This window comes from Anser brachyrhynchus, assembly GCF_964034855.1.
Source record: "Anser brachyrhynchus genome assembly, chromosome: 4".
NCBI lineage: Eukaryota > Metazoa > Chordata > Aves > Anseriformes > Anatidae > Anser > Anser brachyrhynchus.
This window is the reverse complement of record NC_137698.1, coordinates 38,024,585-38,040,263: the sequence shown is the minus strand read 5'-3', so window position 1 is coordinate 38,040,263 and position 15,679 is coordinate 38,024,585. Positions and strand designations below refer to the sequence as shown.

At 39.2% G+C, this 15,679-nt stretch overlaps 1 protein-coding gene across 6 annotated transcripts in view; it reads left to right on the top strand.

Annotated features, from left to right (window-relative positions):
* Positions 1-1,272: 1,272 nt before the first annotated feature.
* IL15 (interleukin 15) overlaps positions 1,273-15,679 on the top strand; it is a 39,978-nt gene continuing 25,571 nt past the window's right edge. The window contains exons 1-2 of one of the 6 annotated variants that reach the window (XM_080591021.1): positions 1,273-1,574; positions 2,163-2,341. In XM_080591021.1, the coding sequence (XP_080447147.1) occupies positions 2,294-2,341 (48 nt within the window). In that variant the 5' untranslated portion in view covers positions 1,273-1,574; positions 2,163-2,293. Of the gene's footprint in view, positions 1,575-2,162; positions 2,342-4,137; positions 4,296-13,898; positions 14,026-15,679 lie in introns of those variants that run through there. The other 5 variants (XM_080591020.1, XM_080591023.1, XM_080591019.1 and 2 more) reach the window with 5 other exon arrangements.

Genomic DNA, 15,679 nt, shown 5'->3' with positions numbered 1-15,679 from the left:
AGACTACCTCCAAAAAATCCAGCATTCCTGTGTTACCACAACATCTCATTGCTCTGGAAGAGTCTTCTTCCTTCCCAGTTCACTTTTTCTCCTGCAGTGATTCCTGGGGCTCCATTTTGCTCCCCGGGTGTACAGTGACAGAAGTAACATCAATTTCAAAGGAATTCATTTTGTGAGACTATGGGCAAACTTTTAAGAATACAACAAAACCAAACCTGTTGTTGGCTATTGTGAAGCAACAAAAAATTTTGATTATGTTGCTTCAAATCAGGATGGTCATGTTTGAATTTTCAGTTACCTCATTGAATTTTCAAAATTACATTCATATATGTTTTCACTTTACTGTTCACATGATGTAAGTTATTCACATTCTTTGTCACTTTGTCCACCATAAATGAAAGTTGCATAAATTAGAAGGGGATATTTTGCTTGTAGGACAGTATAATAATTATTTATGCTATAAATAAACACCTTGATATGGCTAGTAATATTTAGATGGCTATAAAATATCCCTTGTATAATTAGGAAGTGCACTTTTGTGTATTTAAGAAAACAAACAAGAAAAAAAGTTGAGGGACTACAGGTGGTATTGCCACCCTATTGCAGCATAATAGATACTGACACTTGCATTATTTATATATATAACTACTGTAATGTTTAGGAACAGCTTTTATATTAATCTAGAAAAGTATATATTTTAACCAGAAGTGCCAGCAAAATATAGATCTTAACAAAAGAACAAACACAGAGATCTAGTCAAAAAAAAACCCTACTCAATATAAAGTGTTTCTGTTTTGCAGTGTTCAAAGGAAATTGTTCAGAAAGTGACTTAAAAAAAATAAATGAGTGATTTTTGACCTTTTTCCACAGAATAAAATTTATAAATACCTAAAGCTTTGTTTGCTTGGTCTTAGCTGTTTGCTTATAAATTTTTCCTAGCTGAGCAAATTCTGACAAATTATTTTATAGCAAAGGTATCACATCAAAAAGCAAAGACAAAGAGAAAACAATGTATTTCCTTTCAGTTTTAAAAAGTTACATATAAGAGACACCATGGGATTCCAAGTCCAAATACATATAAACATTTATGTGAAATTCTTTACTCTTATTCTTGGAAAAAAAATGACCCCCTCACTGGGGGGTGATCTCAAGTGATCTCAAGATAAACTAATGTTACGTCATGTTCTTGCTGTTGTTCCAAGTGCAGTGAGTTGGAACGATTAGGCACTCCCTAACTGTACCAGGAACTCGTGCTAGCTGGATAGCAGACCTGTACAACCTGGAAGGTACTGGAGTTGTATGCTTGGTGGGCAACACGAGAATCACCCAACATGAATTGTGGCCAGGGAAAATACTGACTGAAGCCAATCATCTTGCGGTCCTATAAATACCGGTCCTAAGCGAAGAGCCCCTTTGAGTTCTCCAGGACTACAGCAGGCTGTGACCTAGGATCTCCCCCTGAGGTGGGATGCCTCTCCGGGCAAGACTCCCCAAGGTTCAATGGTCAACCTCTGTACGCACCGATGTAGAAAAAAGTGAGTTCACTTGAGGCCTGACATTAAAGGCAGAGGAGGGTAAGTAATTCACCAAAAGAAAAAAAGTTCTTGAACGTGCAGCTGCATTTATAAATCCCCAATACCATGTTGTACAGAAATACCTAATCCCTTGCCCTATAGAAACCCCCCTATCCCTTGCTATATAAAAACTGCTAATATCTTGTCGTAAGTCGTGTGATTTACAAATCTTTAACTAAGCCACTGTTTTGATTGTAGCAAACACTACTGAATTATTGTGTTAAATAGGCTAATGATTAACTGATGATTAAGTGCTACTAAAGTAAAAATCATACAGTCTAATTTAATTTGTGATTTACCATAAAGGAATTAATTAATCTTATATCGCTGATACATCAGATCTGTGCAAATATTTCATCCACAACAAATCTTTATGACTACTTTTGAAGTAGTGAAGAAGTGCCTAGTGCCCTTAATCACAAGACAGTCAAAATAAACGAGTATGTCACTTTGGTTTAAATACTCATCTAGACTGGTGTTTTTTTCCTGCAATGCTGGTACCTCCTTTTCACATGTATTTTTGTACTCTGTTACAGCAAGAATTGCAGCTAAGTCTGTATTTAATTTTCTGTTTCATACGTTGCCCAGGTTTCAACAGCTGCCAGTGGTGGTAGATTTCACCCCCCATGTCTGCCAAACTGCTTATAAAGTGATGTTAACCCTCTATACTGAGATATACTGAGACAGAAAACAAGGACCGTGATACAGTGGCCACATCGATGCAGTGTTGTGTGACAGAGACAAGGGTCTGGGAAGAATGTGAAATTGTGAGTTCTAATTTTTTGTCTTCTGTTAAAGTACTGTAAGATCCTTTGCAGTGGTAGTGATTCTGAATCAGGTCCTATACATGAGCTAATCAGTGTGGCTGCATTTCATTTCACTGCCTTCTCTGCAGAATGGATGCAGGACCCAAGTGTTGTACCATAGGATACAGTGTGGACAGGACATGGACCTACTGGAACAAGTCCAGAGGAGGGCCACAAAGATGATCAAGGGGCTGGCTGGAGCACTGATCCTATAAAGACAGGCTGAGGGAGTTGGGGTTGTTCAGTCTGGAGAAAGCTTGTGGGAGACCTTACAGTGGCCTTTCAGTACCTAAAGGGGGCCTACTAGAAGGCTGGGGAGGGACTCTTTGTCAGGGAGTGCAGTGATAGGACGAGGGGTAATGGCTTTAAACTAAAAAAAAAGTAGGTTTAGATTAGATATGAGGAAGAAATTCTATACTCAGAGGGTGGTGAGGCACTGGAACAGGTTTCCCAGAGAAGCATTGGATGCCTCATCCCTGGAGGTGTTCAAGGCCAGGTTAGATGGCACTTTGAGCAAAGAGGTCCAGTGTCCTTGGCCACAGCAGGGGGTTTGGAGTTATACGATCTTTAAGGTCCCATCCAACCCAAATCTTTCTAAGATTCTATGATTCCACTTAGGTCCTTAAGTATGTTTTCTGAATCTGGCTGCAACAGAATGTCCTAGCACAGGAAACTAACTGTTATTGTTTACCAAGTTTTATAAATACTGTTCCTGAAAAAAATGTAATTTTCCTGAGAAACAGGAAGGAAAAGCCCAACTCTAGCTTATATTTTCTTCAGTTAGGTGATAGGTCCATTGCTAAAACTTTCTCATTTAGCTGCAGAATATTCTCACCACCTCACAGTGTGTTACACACACACAATAATAACCAGCACCCAGAATAATGCAGAAGGGGACAAAAAGAAGATTGCACAGATGGGAAGTACCATTTTCACTGTTGCCTCTGGAGTGCATGACCTTTACATGGTTAAGTGAAGGTGCCTGGAAACCTGAGAGCACTCTGAAAGCTACTAGGCCTCATCTTCAGGACTTTAAGTTTAATTCACAGCAGAAAGGCTTTTCACTGTGAGGTGTCTATGCAGGACTTCAGGATTACAGCTGCCATGCCCTATGGTTATCATAGACACTAAACCCACACTTACCTTCATGGCTAAAATCCACATTTTTTTTAGTTCTGTGCAATTCACAGAGTATTTTTTCAGCTCCTTTATAAGGATATACTTCTGATGTCACCTGTGCCTAGTACACCTCTCTGCCCTGTCATCTCGCAGCAAACTAGATCTTGCCCCTTTCAGAGATATTTTCTGTCCCACCAGCCTTTTTCCATGGCCATTCTCTTTCTTGCTGTTGCCTCAAAAGGCAACTTCTCTTTCCCTCCTGTGTAAAATACTGTTCAGGCTGCTGAAAAGAGGAGGAATTACACCAAAAAAAGCTAGTTTTTTGCTTCCAAATTAAGCAAGTCTTTGGAGTTCTGGTTGGGAGGATACACTTAAGCTACGAAGGTGGAGGGGACTGTGTAAAGATAAGGGCACAAACCGTGTGCTTCCTTCCCTATATGGAATTAGAGGTAGCAGCGTCACTGTTGCTGCTCAGGACCGCAAGCAGCTGCTGTTCGTACTTGTCAGCTGTTTGCCTGCCTCCTAAATGGAGACATGTGCCTTTCCCCATGTTGTTCCCACCCTCCCTCTCCCTCCCCCCGCGTCTGAGTATTGCTCAGAAGCGGGCGAGAGAAATCCCTCTTTGTGGTGTGAGTAATTTCCACAGTGTATTATGTACAAACATAGTCCCAAATTATTATATAACAACTGAAAGTAAAAGAGAATGGAGAAAGGGGTGGAGCATTTGGTGCTGTCACTAGTGCAAACTTTATTCTAACTACTGTGCCAACTTGCTCCACAGCTTTTCCGAGACTTGTGAGTATATTACAAATTTTAACATCCTCTTGCATTTTTTTTCTTCCTTTCTTGTATTAAAAGGATGAGGGAATTCATACCAATTGGAATTGGTTTCCAATTATTTAACATTTCTTAAAATTGTCTTGTAATATTTGTTAGAAATTTAAAATATATACTTTATTATACTTAACCTCCTACCTAGCGCCTGTTTCACTGTTTCTGCTGTATGAGAGACATTAGCAAGCATGGAAAATTGGTGCTAGCCTGTGAGATTTTGTCACGGTTTTCTAACAAACTCACAAAGCAAAAATGAGGAGAAAACAAAGGCACTTCTGTAAGACTAGTGAACATAGCAAGGACAAAGATAAAAGGCTGGGAGATAAGTTATTTACCATCTTACTGTATACCTTGAAAGAACATTAAATGTAGATAGGGAACTGAAAACTGCAGTCAAGTGGAATCCTACTGAAAACGGTGATACAGACACAACAGCTGATAGTAGCACGCTGGGGAGGCATTAGCTAGTTAGTAAGCCAACTAAGTAAATGCACTCATGAGTCTGCTGTTAAAATAACTCCTTCTGCCTAATGAAATCAAAAGGAAGGAGGAAATGGACATTTGGAGAGGAACTTGTGAAGGACTATGTTTTCAAGACCTGCAAAATTACCTCTGTGAAACCCATCAATAGGAAATCTCCTTAGTGTGCACAAGCACAGTGATGATTTCTTCTGTATACAGCAAGTATATTTGTGCTACTTACTCTTAAAAGAGTCTGATATTGCAGAACAAGCTCCTGATTATAATTACTATAGCATGTTTTGCTATATTTTCCATATAGTCAATAGCATAGCAATTCCTTTGCCCATTATGAATGTTTTTACTTCTATTTACATTTACCCATTAATTTGACATGTGCTACACAAATGGAAAGATTTCACTCAACTATTTTATCTTGGAACAAGATACATAATTATAGATCAACTTAGTATAAACAAATGATCTTTTTAAACAAATGTAGGCATCAAATTCAATCCTTTGGAGCCTATTGTACTGTTCTAAACTCTAAGAACGTGTATGACTTTATAGCCTGTCACAATTACTTTAGCTCTGCAAACTCAGTAAAAGTCACCTTTGCCAGCTCTTTGGAGTGTAAGATTCTGTATCCTACTGCCTTTAAAACTTTTTGAATTCCTTTGAGAAAAAATATTATGGTCAGATCCATTCTAAGGCATTCCAGACCTTCACTGAAAATAGAGAGGGATTGCAGAGGACAGAGATACAAGCTGATGTGGAGTAATTAGGTAGTATGAATAATATAATGCTAGATTTGTTTTGAGGAGTGAAAAGTCCCATCTCACGTCAGCTTGCTTCAGAAAAATCCCAAAAACACAGAATCCCAAAATTGTGTATTTTAGTAAATGACAGCAGCTTTTCAGGTTGCTTTCTTAAAGACAACAATATTCTAACTATAAGGTCTTTTAGGACAAATTGGAATTATATTTAGGAGCTGTAGTATTCTGAGTCTCTTAATGTGGACAAGGCAAACCTAGCTTTTTTCTATTACAACTTTATGATATATTATCTCTAAAGATAATTTAACATTTTAAAGATAATGTTAACATTTTAACAAAGTTGTTCAATATCACTGTCATAGATACATTATAACCAGTGATGATGTTCTTTCCATTGTCCATCAGGACATGATAAAACATACTGTGCCTGAAAATAGAAATCCAAGGTGTTGTCATTAATCTGTAAGTTTGAAAATTGCTCAGAAATGGAGAGGGGACGACTCTACTCTCTGTTATTTATTATCTGCTATTTATTACTCAGAGAAATGTATATGAGGCAGCACCTTAGTTTTTGTTAGTATTTCCCACACTCCTTTATTCTTTATTCTTTATTCTTTATTCTTTATTCTTTATTCTTTATTCTTTATTCTTTATTCTTTATTCTTTATTCTTTATTCTTTATTCTTTATTCTTTATTCTTTATTCTTTATTCTTTATTCTTTATTCTTTATTCTTATTCAATCTAGATTTCTGATTCCCATTCTACAGCATTTTTTAGGATAGGACTCTGGGAATAAATATTGACATATTTGCAAACAAGTGACTGTTTTTCCCCACAAAGACCAAACCTTGGTAGAAAGGACTATTAGCGGGGCCTCATGGGAATATTTGCTCAAAAGTCCCTTTTGAGCAGGAGTTCAAAGGGATAGAACTATATTGCAAGTCCCCAGTACCTAACACACAGATTATTCTTTCATAGGCAAAAGGACCTCCAATTCTGTATCATTAATCCCAGAACAATTTACCTTCTCACTGTTTCGGTGCCAAACAATGAACCTTAGCTGCTTGTGCCCATTCTCAAAGGTTCCTCAGTACTGAAGGTTCTTCTGCTCTTGCTGGGTCAGCGCTGTTCCCAAGACTGGTCCTACAATACCATGCTTAGAATGAATCTGAAGGAAGAAATATTGCAGAAAGACATAATCTCATCTAAGCTGTCTGAATAGTTTCACTGTAAGCAGAGATCCCACCTACCCAGGGCTAAGGGCCACCTTTTAGATAATATTCTGCATATCTCTGTGAGAGGTCTGGGCTGGGAATTGTTCCACATCCTGTAGCTGATCAGTGCAATAGGTCTTGTTGTTCACCCATCCATCAGGGTTCATGTACAGATGGGGCTAGTTTTTTATACTGTGATGACAGCACAAAGAATTCAGGCACCTCAGCAACAATACACGATTTCTGTCTTCCATTCATAAATTAACATACCAGTATAAAATCAAGACACTGATTCTTTTTTTGTTGAAGAAATTAGCGAAGAGCAACAAAAATATTTGGAAGCCAGTTATTTGCCAGCAGGAGATATATAATTAACTGCTGTTCCTGCTGATAGGTTATTATCAGCAGGTAACAAGCATTGTTACAAACCATCTTACAGTATTTCATGATATAACGGATGAGGTATGTCTATAATGGTAGCAAAGGGCAATCACTCAGACACTGTTTCTACTATAGCTGCTATAAATTAAAAACTATAGTTTAATAGCTTAACAATTAACTCTAGTGCTAATGCTCAAAAACTACCAAAAAAAGTCTATTTCCTGCCCACTGATGAACTGTTTTTAAAAGCCTGCTTTATAAAAATACCTGTAGACTAGAAGGTTTGACCCTATGACAGTTAAAAATCTTATATCAAAGTTGCACAATTAATCCACTGATGACTAGAAATTATCATATATTTAAGGTGCCACTTTCAAATAAAAATACAAGTGAAACGAATTTGCTGGCTATAATTTATTTTTGAGTAGAGGGATATTATGAATAGCTTAGCCAAAAATGGCTCCCACTGTACCTTTCCCTGGCTGCAGTCTCTGCTGGAAGTCTGAGAATGTCAAGTGCTTAATAATTTTCTTCCCTACAGTTTTAAAAACAGATCTGGATGGTGTGGAGAAATTTGTTGTCTATGCCGGGACAAGGACTTGAACTCACTGGTAATTTCAGGTTATCATTTCCCACAAATCTTGTATGTGCAGATACAAAATATGACAATGCTGTTTTTGAGCTAATGGTCTTGCAAACAACTCATTCAGTAGAAGGCCCATTTTATGTAAAGGAATAAACAACACTGACAAGATTTCACTCCACATATTTTAAATGCCATATTAACAGTTAATATGCTGTTAACTATTAATAACATACTACCAATTCTGTATGCAACATGATGAAAAACCTCAGTGGCCTTCCTTGATACTGCTAGTTAAGAATTATAGCACCTATACCAGTGGTGCCTACTTGTACCTCTGGCAAGTGACAAAGTGTCATTGTTTTCATAGAAGGAGAAATAGGAACCTTACCTGCCCTTCCAGGACTAGGGAGAGGTATTGCAGGAAAATGGAAATCTATGCTCCTGATATCTGAAAGTTGCAGCTGGTTATTGCCACCAGCCTGCATGTAAGACAAAAAATGTATTAGCAGAAGAACACTTTCAAAAATAACTATCTGTCTGTATAATCTCTCTCCTGAAGAGATTCTCTCTCCTGAATCTCACACGGCACATACGACACAGCTGAGTTATAAGAAGCAGACTGTGTGAGTTTATGAAAGGCTGATCCTGCCAAGCTAACCTGATCTCTTTCTATGTATGACAAAATGACCTGCTTAGTAAATGAGGAAAAGGTTATGGATGTTGTTTACCTGGAGTTTAGTAAGGCAGTTGATACTGTTTCTCACAGTATTCTGGAGAAACTGGCTGCTCATAGCTTGGAGAGGTATACAGTTTGCTGGGTGAAGAACTGTTTGGATGGCTGGGCTTAAAGAGTTGTCATGAATGGAGTTCAATCCAGTTGGTGGCTGGTCACCAGTGGCATTTCTCAGGGCTTAGTCTTAGGAACAGTTTTGTTTAATGTTTTTATCTGTGACCTGAATGAGGGTATTGAGTGCACCCTCAGTAAGTCTGCAGACGATACCATGTTAGGAGGGACGGCCGATCTGCTCGAGGGTAGAAAGGCTTTGCAGAGGGATCTGGATACGTTAGATCGATGGGCTGAGTCCAGTTGCCTGATATTCAACAAGACTAAATGCCGGGTGCTGCACTTGGGTGCTGGTCAACAACTAGCTCAACATGAGCCAACAGTGTGCCCAGGTGGCCAAGAAGGCCAATGGCATCCCAGTCTGCATCAGAAATAGTGTGTCTGGCAGGACTGGAGATGTGATTGTCCACTTGTAAGCAGCACTGGGGAGACTGCACTTTGAGTACCGTGTTCAGTTTTGGGCCCCTCACTACAAGAAGGACTTTGAGTTGCACAAGCATGTGCAGAGAACAATAAAGCTGGTGAAGGACTAGAAAACAAGATCATGAGGAGTGACTGAGGGAACTATGTTTGTTTAGTCTGGAGAAGAAGAAGCTGAGGGGAGATCTCATCGCTCTTTACAACTTCCTGACAGGAGGTTGAAGATTGGAGGGTGTCTGTCCGTTTTCTCAGGTGACAAGTGACAGAACACAAGGAAATGGTCTCAAGTTGTGCCAGGGCAGGTTTAGACTGGACAGTAGGAATAATTTCTTCACAGAGAGGATGGTCAAGCATTGAAACAGGTTGCAGTGGGAAGTGGTGGAGTCTCCTTCCCTGGAGGTATTTGAGATGCGTGGACATAGCACTAAGGGACGTGGTTCAGTGATGGGACTCAGTAGGTCAGGCTGATGGTTGGACTTGATAATCTTGAAGGTCTTTTCTAACCTAGATGATTCTATCATTCCATGAATGATGTACTCCCAGTTTGAATGTCATACTAGGCTGCATCAAACTTTATTTATTTATTTATTTTTGGATGGACATCTGCATGCCTGTTATAACAGAGTGCTTGTAATATGCTTTTTAAGAACACAGGAATGGGAGTCACAGTAATCTTTTGCAGGCTCATCTGTTGTAGTCTGTGGTGGAAAACAGAAAGCATGGTTTGTCTCCTTGCTTGAGCGTACTTTGGTAATGCTGTAGTTGCTAGATGGAGTTTCCCTTTATGCTGCTTCTTGGCAGGGTAAATAGATCAAACAGTGTTTCATGCTCCTGACGCTAGATGAGTTCTGATAGTACAGCTACCATAATTAACTGCACTCAGGGCTGCTACATGCAGCACAGATCACCAACATGCAGCAAAGGGGATGAGATGGAAGGCAACACTGGGAGCCATCTGGGATTGCACTGCTCCCTGTCCTCAGTCAGCCTGGGGATTCCAGGAGTTGAGCTGGCCCTGCAATGACCAACACCAAACACTGGTGATGGCAAAAATCAAATGGATTGGGGTTTACATGCTGCCTGGGTGCTTACAGCTTTCTTTTTCTCGTTTTATTTATTTTTAATTCTTTTAAAATGGTTTTTAAAAAGTGTATAGCCTAAGTCCCACTGTATCTTATAATACAGTAATTAATTGCATGGGAACAGAAAAATGTAATTGTACCCTGACTATAATATATATATATAATGAGAAAAATCAGATATTATTCTTTTGTATGCCTCCATGTCTGATTTACTGCACATTCCTTGCAATGTGCTGTAAATGCAGAATAATTAATTTTAGCTTTTTTTTGCTCACCCTTTATGGCACTCAGCAGCACAGTATCAAGTGGCTTTTTGAATGTGAATTAGTTCATTTTCTCAAAAACCCCAAAGTAAGAGTTTTATTTTATAAATGGGAAAACAAAATAGATGAACCTAAAGATTTAGGGTCTGGTATGTGATACCTGGAGTTGATTTTTTAAGAGATTGTTTAGCATGCCCTAGGATTCTCTATGTTTATATACAGCCCCAAGTGTGTTCTGTTGTAGCTGTGATAATTCAATGTTTTTTTGAATTAAGTTCTGTGGATGGCACTCATTTCTTCAAACTGTAGCCATCTGCACTGGAAAAAAACTCCATCTGAGCTAGCTGACTATAAGGACTAGAAATATATGCCTGGGGAGCACGAGGTATCTCATCCTAAGGCCAGATACAGAAAGCAACTTAAAATCAAGATTTTGTATAGGAAGGAACTCGGAAAATTGTTGGCACTTGTGAAAAATCTGGGTTAAGAAACTTGCCCAAATCACATGGAGATGGAGAGATGAAGTCAGGGACAGGACTCAGTTCTTTGGGGCTACATTCATCTGCTCTTGTCATAAAACCCATGCTTTTCTTCCTGTAATCTGACTCCTTTTGGACACATCTTTTTTGAAATGAAGACATTGATACAGTCTCTTTCAGGTGCTTGGTCTGTTCAGTAAACAGAATCCAATCTTTTCAGAAATCCCGTGAGGGAAAACAGAAATTGTTACATCATAGTGTGATTAAAGATTTAATACCTTTTTTAAGTTATGAACTCATGGGAAGGCAATGAGCAAAAGATTTGGTTTCAATTTCTGGAGAACAATATACTTTAGAGTTCATAAATCCTCCCACTTCACTTACAATGTAAGGACTCCTTCCTTTCACCTCCACTCTGTCTTAATTCTTATCTGTGCCTCCATTCAGTTATGTTACTCAAAATCCAGTGTTGTGTTACATGCAGCATCAATGATTTCTGTTCCTTTACCACATTGTTCCTGCAGGAAGCCTTTTTGTATACCAAAATTTCTGCTTGCCTCTCTGAAGCTCTGAGATAGAGTACATTGATTGTAAAAAGACTGCTGGAGACCAAATACTCAGTGCCAACAAATCTCTTCTGTAATTACATAAACTAAGCTACTCATGACTTGGCCAACTTTGTGCAGATTTTCTAAGCTGCCAAACTTGAACACATTACTAAAAAGCACAGCTTTAATTAAATCGTTATAAACATTTTCTTTAATATCAGAGAAAAAATGCACATTTCTGCTCATTTGTTTTTGGAAGTGACTGAATTGCTCTTCAAGGGACTTAAAAGAAAATCACTAGCCTGAAGAAGCAGTTCAGCATAGGAAATTCCAGCTTTAACAATTTTGGCTTGATCAAAGAAAAAAGCAACTGAAACAGTCTTATTGTTTGAGACCCAGCTGCAGAAGGCCCTGACAAAACTGTAGGCAACAGCCCCTTTACACATACAGAAATATTTTAATTCAAGGCCTAATCTCATATATTGTACATTGGAAGAGGCATCTGCGGGTCATCTCTTCCAACCTCCCACCTAAAGCAGGGCTAACTTCAACATTAGAGCAGGTTGCTCCAAGGATACCTCAGAGCTTCTACAACTTCTCTAAGCAGCTTCCTTCACTGTGTAACTGCCCTCACTGTGATTTTTTTCCTCATATCCAGTCAGGTTTCCTTTGCTGTGTATAAGGGGAAACTGTAGTTTCCTTCAGTTCTTTCACTGTGCACCTCTGGGAACAGTTTAAGTCTATCTTCTCTATAATCTCTATTTACGTAGTGGAAAAAACAAACAAACAATTAGATCCTTTCTTTCCCTTCTCTTCTCCACATTGCACAAACCTAAGTACCTCAGGCTGTGTGTTCAACCCCCAAACCATTTTAGTGTCTGAGTTTTCAGTTTGTCAATCTCTCTTGTACAGTAGGGCCAAAGCTGCACCCAGAACTCCAGACACACAGCCTTTCTTATGTGGAGCACCACTCCAGAAACATCATGTTTGTGCCTTTCATCTTGACTTTCCATTAGATGCTGGGTAGTTTAAGTATCTTATCTGGATCAGATCTGCAACTGGGAGACATCTTCCTTTGTTTAAAGGCAGCTTCATCCAATTCCTTGATCAGGCATCTTGTAGCAGGTACTCACCATCACGTCTGCATGTTGAGTTCCTTCTCTTGTCAGGTCTCACCCTCCTTGTACATCACAGCTCCTTGTCCTTGATCCATTCCTATGCACAGCATACTGTAAGCCCTTTGCTCTTCTCTGCTCATCTTTCCTTACAAGCCTATATCCAGCCATTGCAGCACTCTGGTGATGTGAGCTGTTCCACTACATCTCCTTCGTGCCAGCAAGGCCATCATCCCGTGGCTGTGTGTGGATGGCCAGTTCCTCCTGGTTCTTTCCCAAGGCTGCATGCAGAAGTGTACAGGTACTTCAGGTGATCTCTTGACTGCCCTGTTTACACAAGTGGAGTTTAAGAGCCTTCCTCATCACTCTGTCCCATAAATTCCCAGTCTGGAAAAGCTTAAATCAAATTTAAATCTCAGGAACTAAGTTCAATTACGAGACAAATGAGCATAAAATCAGATTTTGTTATTTCACAGGCTATTTGTACAATATGGAAAACAGTACTAAATGAGTAGCTTTGGAGACATTTTCTTGCAGATTATGTTGGGACTTCTTTTATCAAAAATACAAATACTAATGTCCAGATAAATTGTACTTCAAAGTGTCTTCATCCTTTTCTGTTGTATGCCTGTGAATTCAAAATCCATTGTCTGAACAAAAGAAATTACTCGTTTCTCTAACACCAATACCTGCAAGACTTGAAAGTGAATCTAGAAAAAAGAAAGTTCTAAAAGAGAAGGAAAACGTTCTAGTAAATTTTAATTGTTTTGTCTGTAAAAAAGGTAATAAAAAGGCAAATGAGCTAATTCACTGTCATGATCCCTACTACAAAAACACTGTTTAAAAGAAGGTGCATAGTGGATTGCTGCTGACCTGCTCTTGTTTCCATATGGTTTGCTTCATTTATTCTCTTATAATTCACCATATAAAATAAGGAGAATGAAAGTAAGATTGCAAGGCTGGGCAGTATTGTATCTACATAAACGGCAACAATTAAAAGCAATTGTCATGCTGTACTGAAGTAATCAGGGGAGCTCTTCCAGCCTTTTATAAAACATAGAATTATAGCAATGTTAATGGCTTTAACACTAGCTAATTTGGCTATAACTTCTGTTCTGATTGTCATCAGAAGTTAGAAAAAATTATCCTTTGATATCCCCCTCCTTGGTATTGCAGCATTCAAAGATATCAGTGTAAGATGGGTCTCTAGTACGTAGAGAAAAATAACTTTTTGAAAAGACACATCTTGTGTTTTTCATTCATTTCAAAGATTTAAAGGGGACTTGAAAAAGTTGCGAAATTTCAGCAGCTTCCTGGTTTCAATGCTTTTAACAGACAGTCTGAGAGCCACTCAGACGTTTACTGCAACATTAAATATGCTTATTTTCCACCTCAAGGTCCCATGATGTACTTGCCTGATTCAGATTCTGTGCTATTCTGAGTAATGTCCCAGGAGGCAAGATGCTGGAGATGGCATGGCCAACACAGAAATCTGCTGGAATGTGGAGCAGGCTGGAGAGTCAAGTAGGTGCCGTTTAAAAAGCATGACATTTTATGAAGTCTCAGCAAAGCTTTTAGTGTTATTTTTATAGCCCTACAAGAAAAACAGGTAATTCAGCAAATTTAAAGCTTGGAAACATTTCCATGGTTTTAGATGAGGCCACTAAAACACTATAACTTTCTGTTGTGCTTTTTCCATTCCCTGTTGTCTACTTGTACCAGAATTAACTAGTAAATAGCCTTAAGTCTAATTTTTTTTAGATTTGTGGGATGTTTTTCTTTCTTTCTTCCCCCCCATTTTATTCTTTGCAGAGCAAGTTCTAGCAGACCTTCTCTCTTGACTGGACTTAATGATTGTGTCTGTAGCTGACCTTCTACAACATGTGACACCATAACCACTGACCCTCAAGCATGTTCAGTATGGGAGGAAAATCCTGTCAAGCGTCCAGGCTTTGTAGTGCTCTTCAGAGTTTCTCAAAACACTTTCTGGATGATTCTGTGTCAGTTATGTTTCTAGTATGCAACGTGGCCAGATGACCATAGTATCAGGAGATAATAGCATCTTTCTCCCATAGGCTGAATTTAGGTGTACTCTGAGCTAGAATACTGCATTGACCTGCTTGTCATGAGGCCTTTCAAAATTACACCTTGTTATAGTGCTCCCATTTCTGTATCTCCTTATTTTTGGTCTGCGCTTCTACCATATCCTCAACATACTCCACCTCTCCAGGCCAGACTATAACTCCCTGCATCTTTGCCTACGTTTTCAGTCTCTTGCGCATGATCTCACACAAAAATGCAGCTCCTAGCACTTCTCAGATGTTGCTGAAGATACTATACGATAATGATGGAGCAGGTCACATGCCAGTCATTAGCAGGTGCAAGTTACTGCATGTTAGCTTTTCTACAATGATTGCCTGTGGTACATGTGAGTCAAATTAAGGTTATTTACTGTTCTAGGCCTGTAAACAACTTCAAATGCATTACAAGCAAATAATTCCTTATTGATGCAGATAATTTCAAATACAAATACACGCAGTGTTATTTTGACAATAGTATTTTCCCTCCTGCTCTTCAAGAATATAAAAAACTATACCGGCTCTGGCTGGGATGGAGTTAGCTTTCCCCACAGCAGCCCATACAGTGCTGTGCTCTGCACTTGTAGGTAGAACAACTTTGATATTGCACCAATGTTTTGGCTATTACTGAACAGCGCTGGCACAGCATCGAGGCTGGCTCTCCATGCCCCATGCCAAAAGCCAGTAGGCTGGGTGTGGGCAAGAGGTGCGGAGGGGAAACAGCCAGGACTGCTGACCTAAACTGACCAAAGGGATATTCCATACCATCTGACATCACACTCAGCTACAACAGTCGTGGAAGGGGAAGGAGAAAGGGGGGGCCTCTCATTAGGAAAGTGTTGGTCTTCCTGAGTCATCACTACACATATTGAGGCCCTGCTTCCCAAGACATGGCTGAACATCACTTGCTGATGGCAAACAAAGAATAATTGTTTTCTCTGGTTGCTTTTGCAGGAGCTATTTTTTCTTCCATGAGCTTTAATTAAAAAGCTCTTTATCCCAACCCGCAAGCTTTCCTGGTTTTCAGTGTATTTTCTTCCCCTGTCCTTCTGTGGAGGGAGAGTGAGAGAGCAGTGTGGTAGAGCTTACCTGCCTGTTTT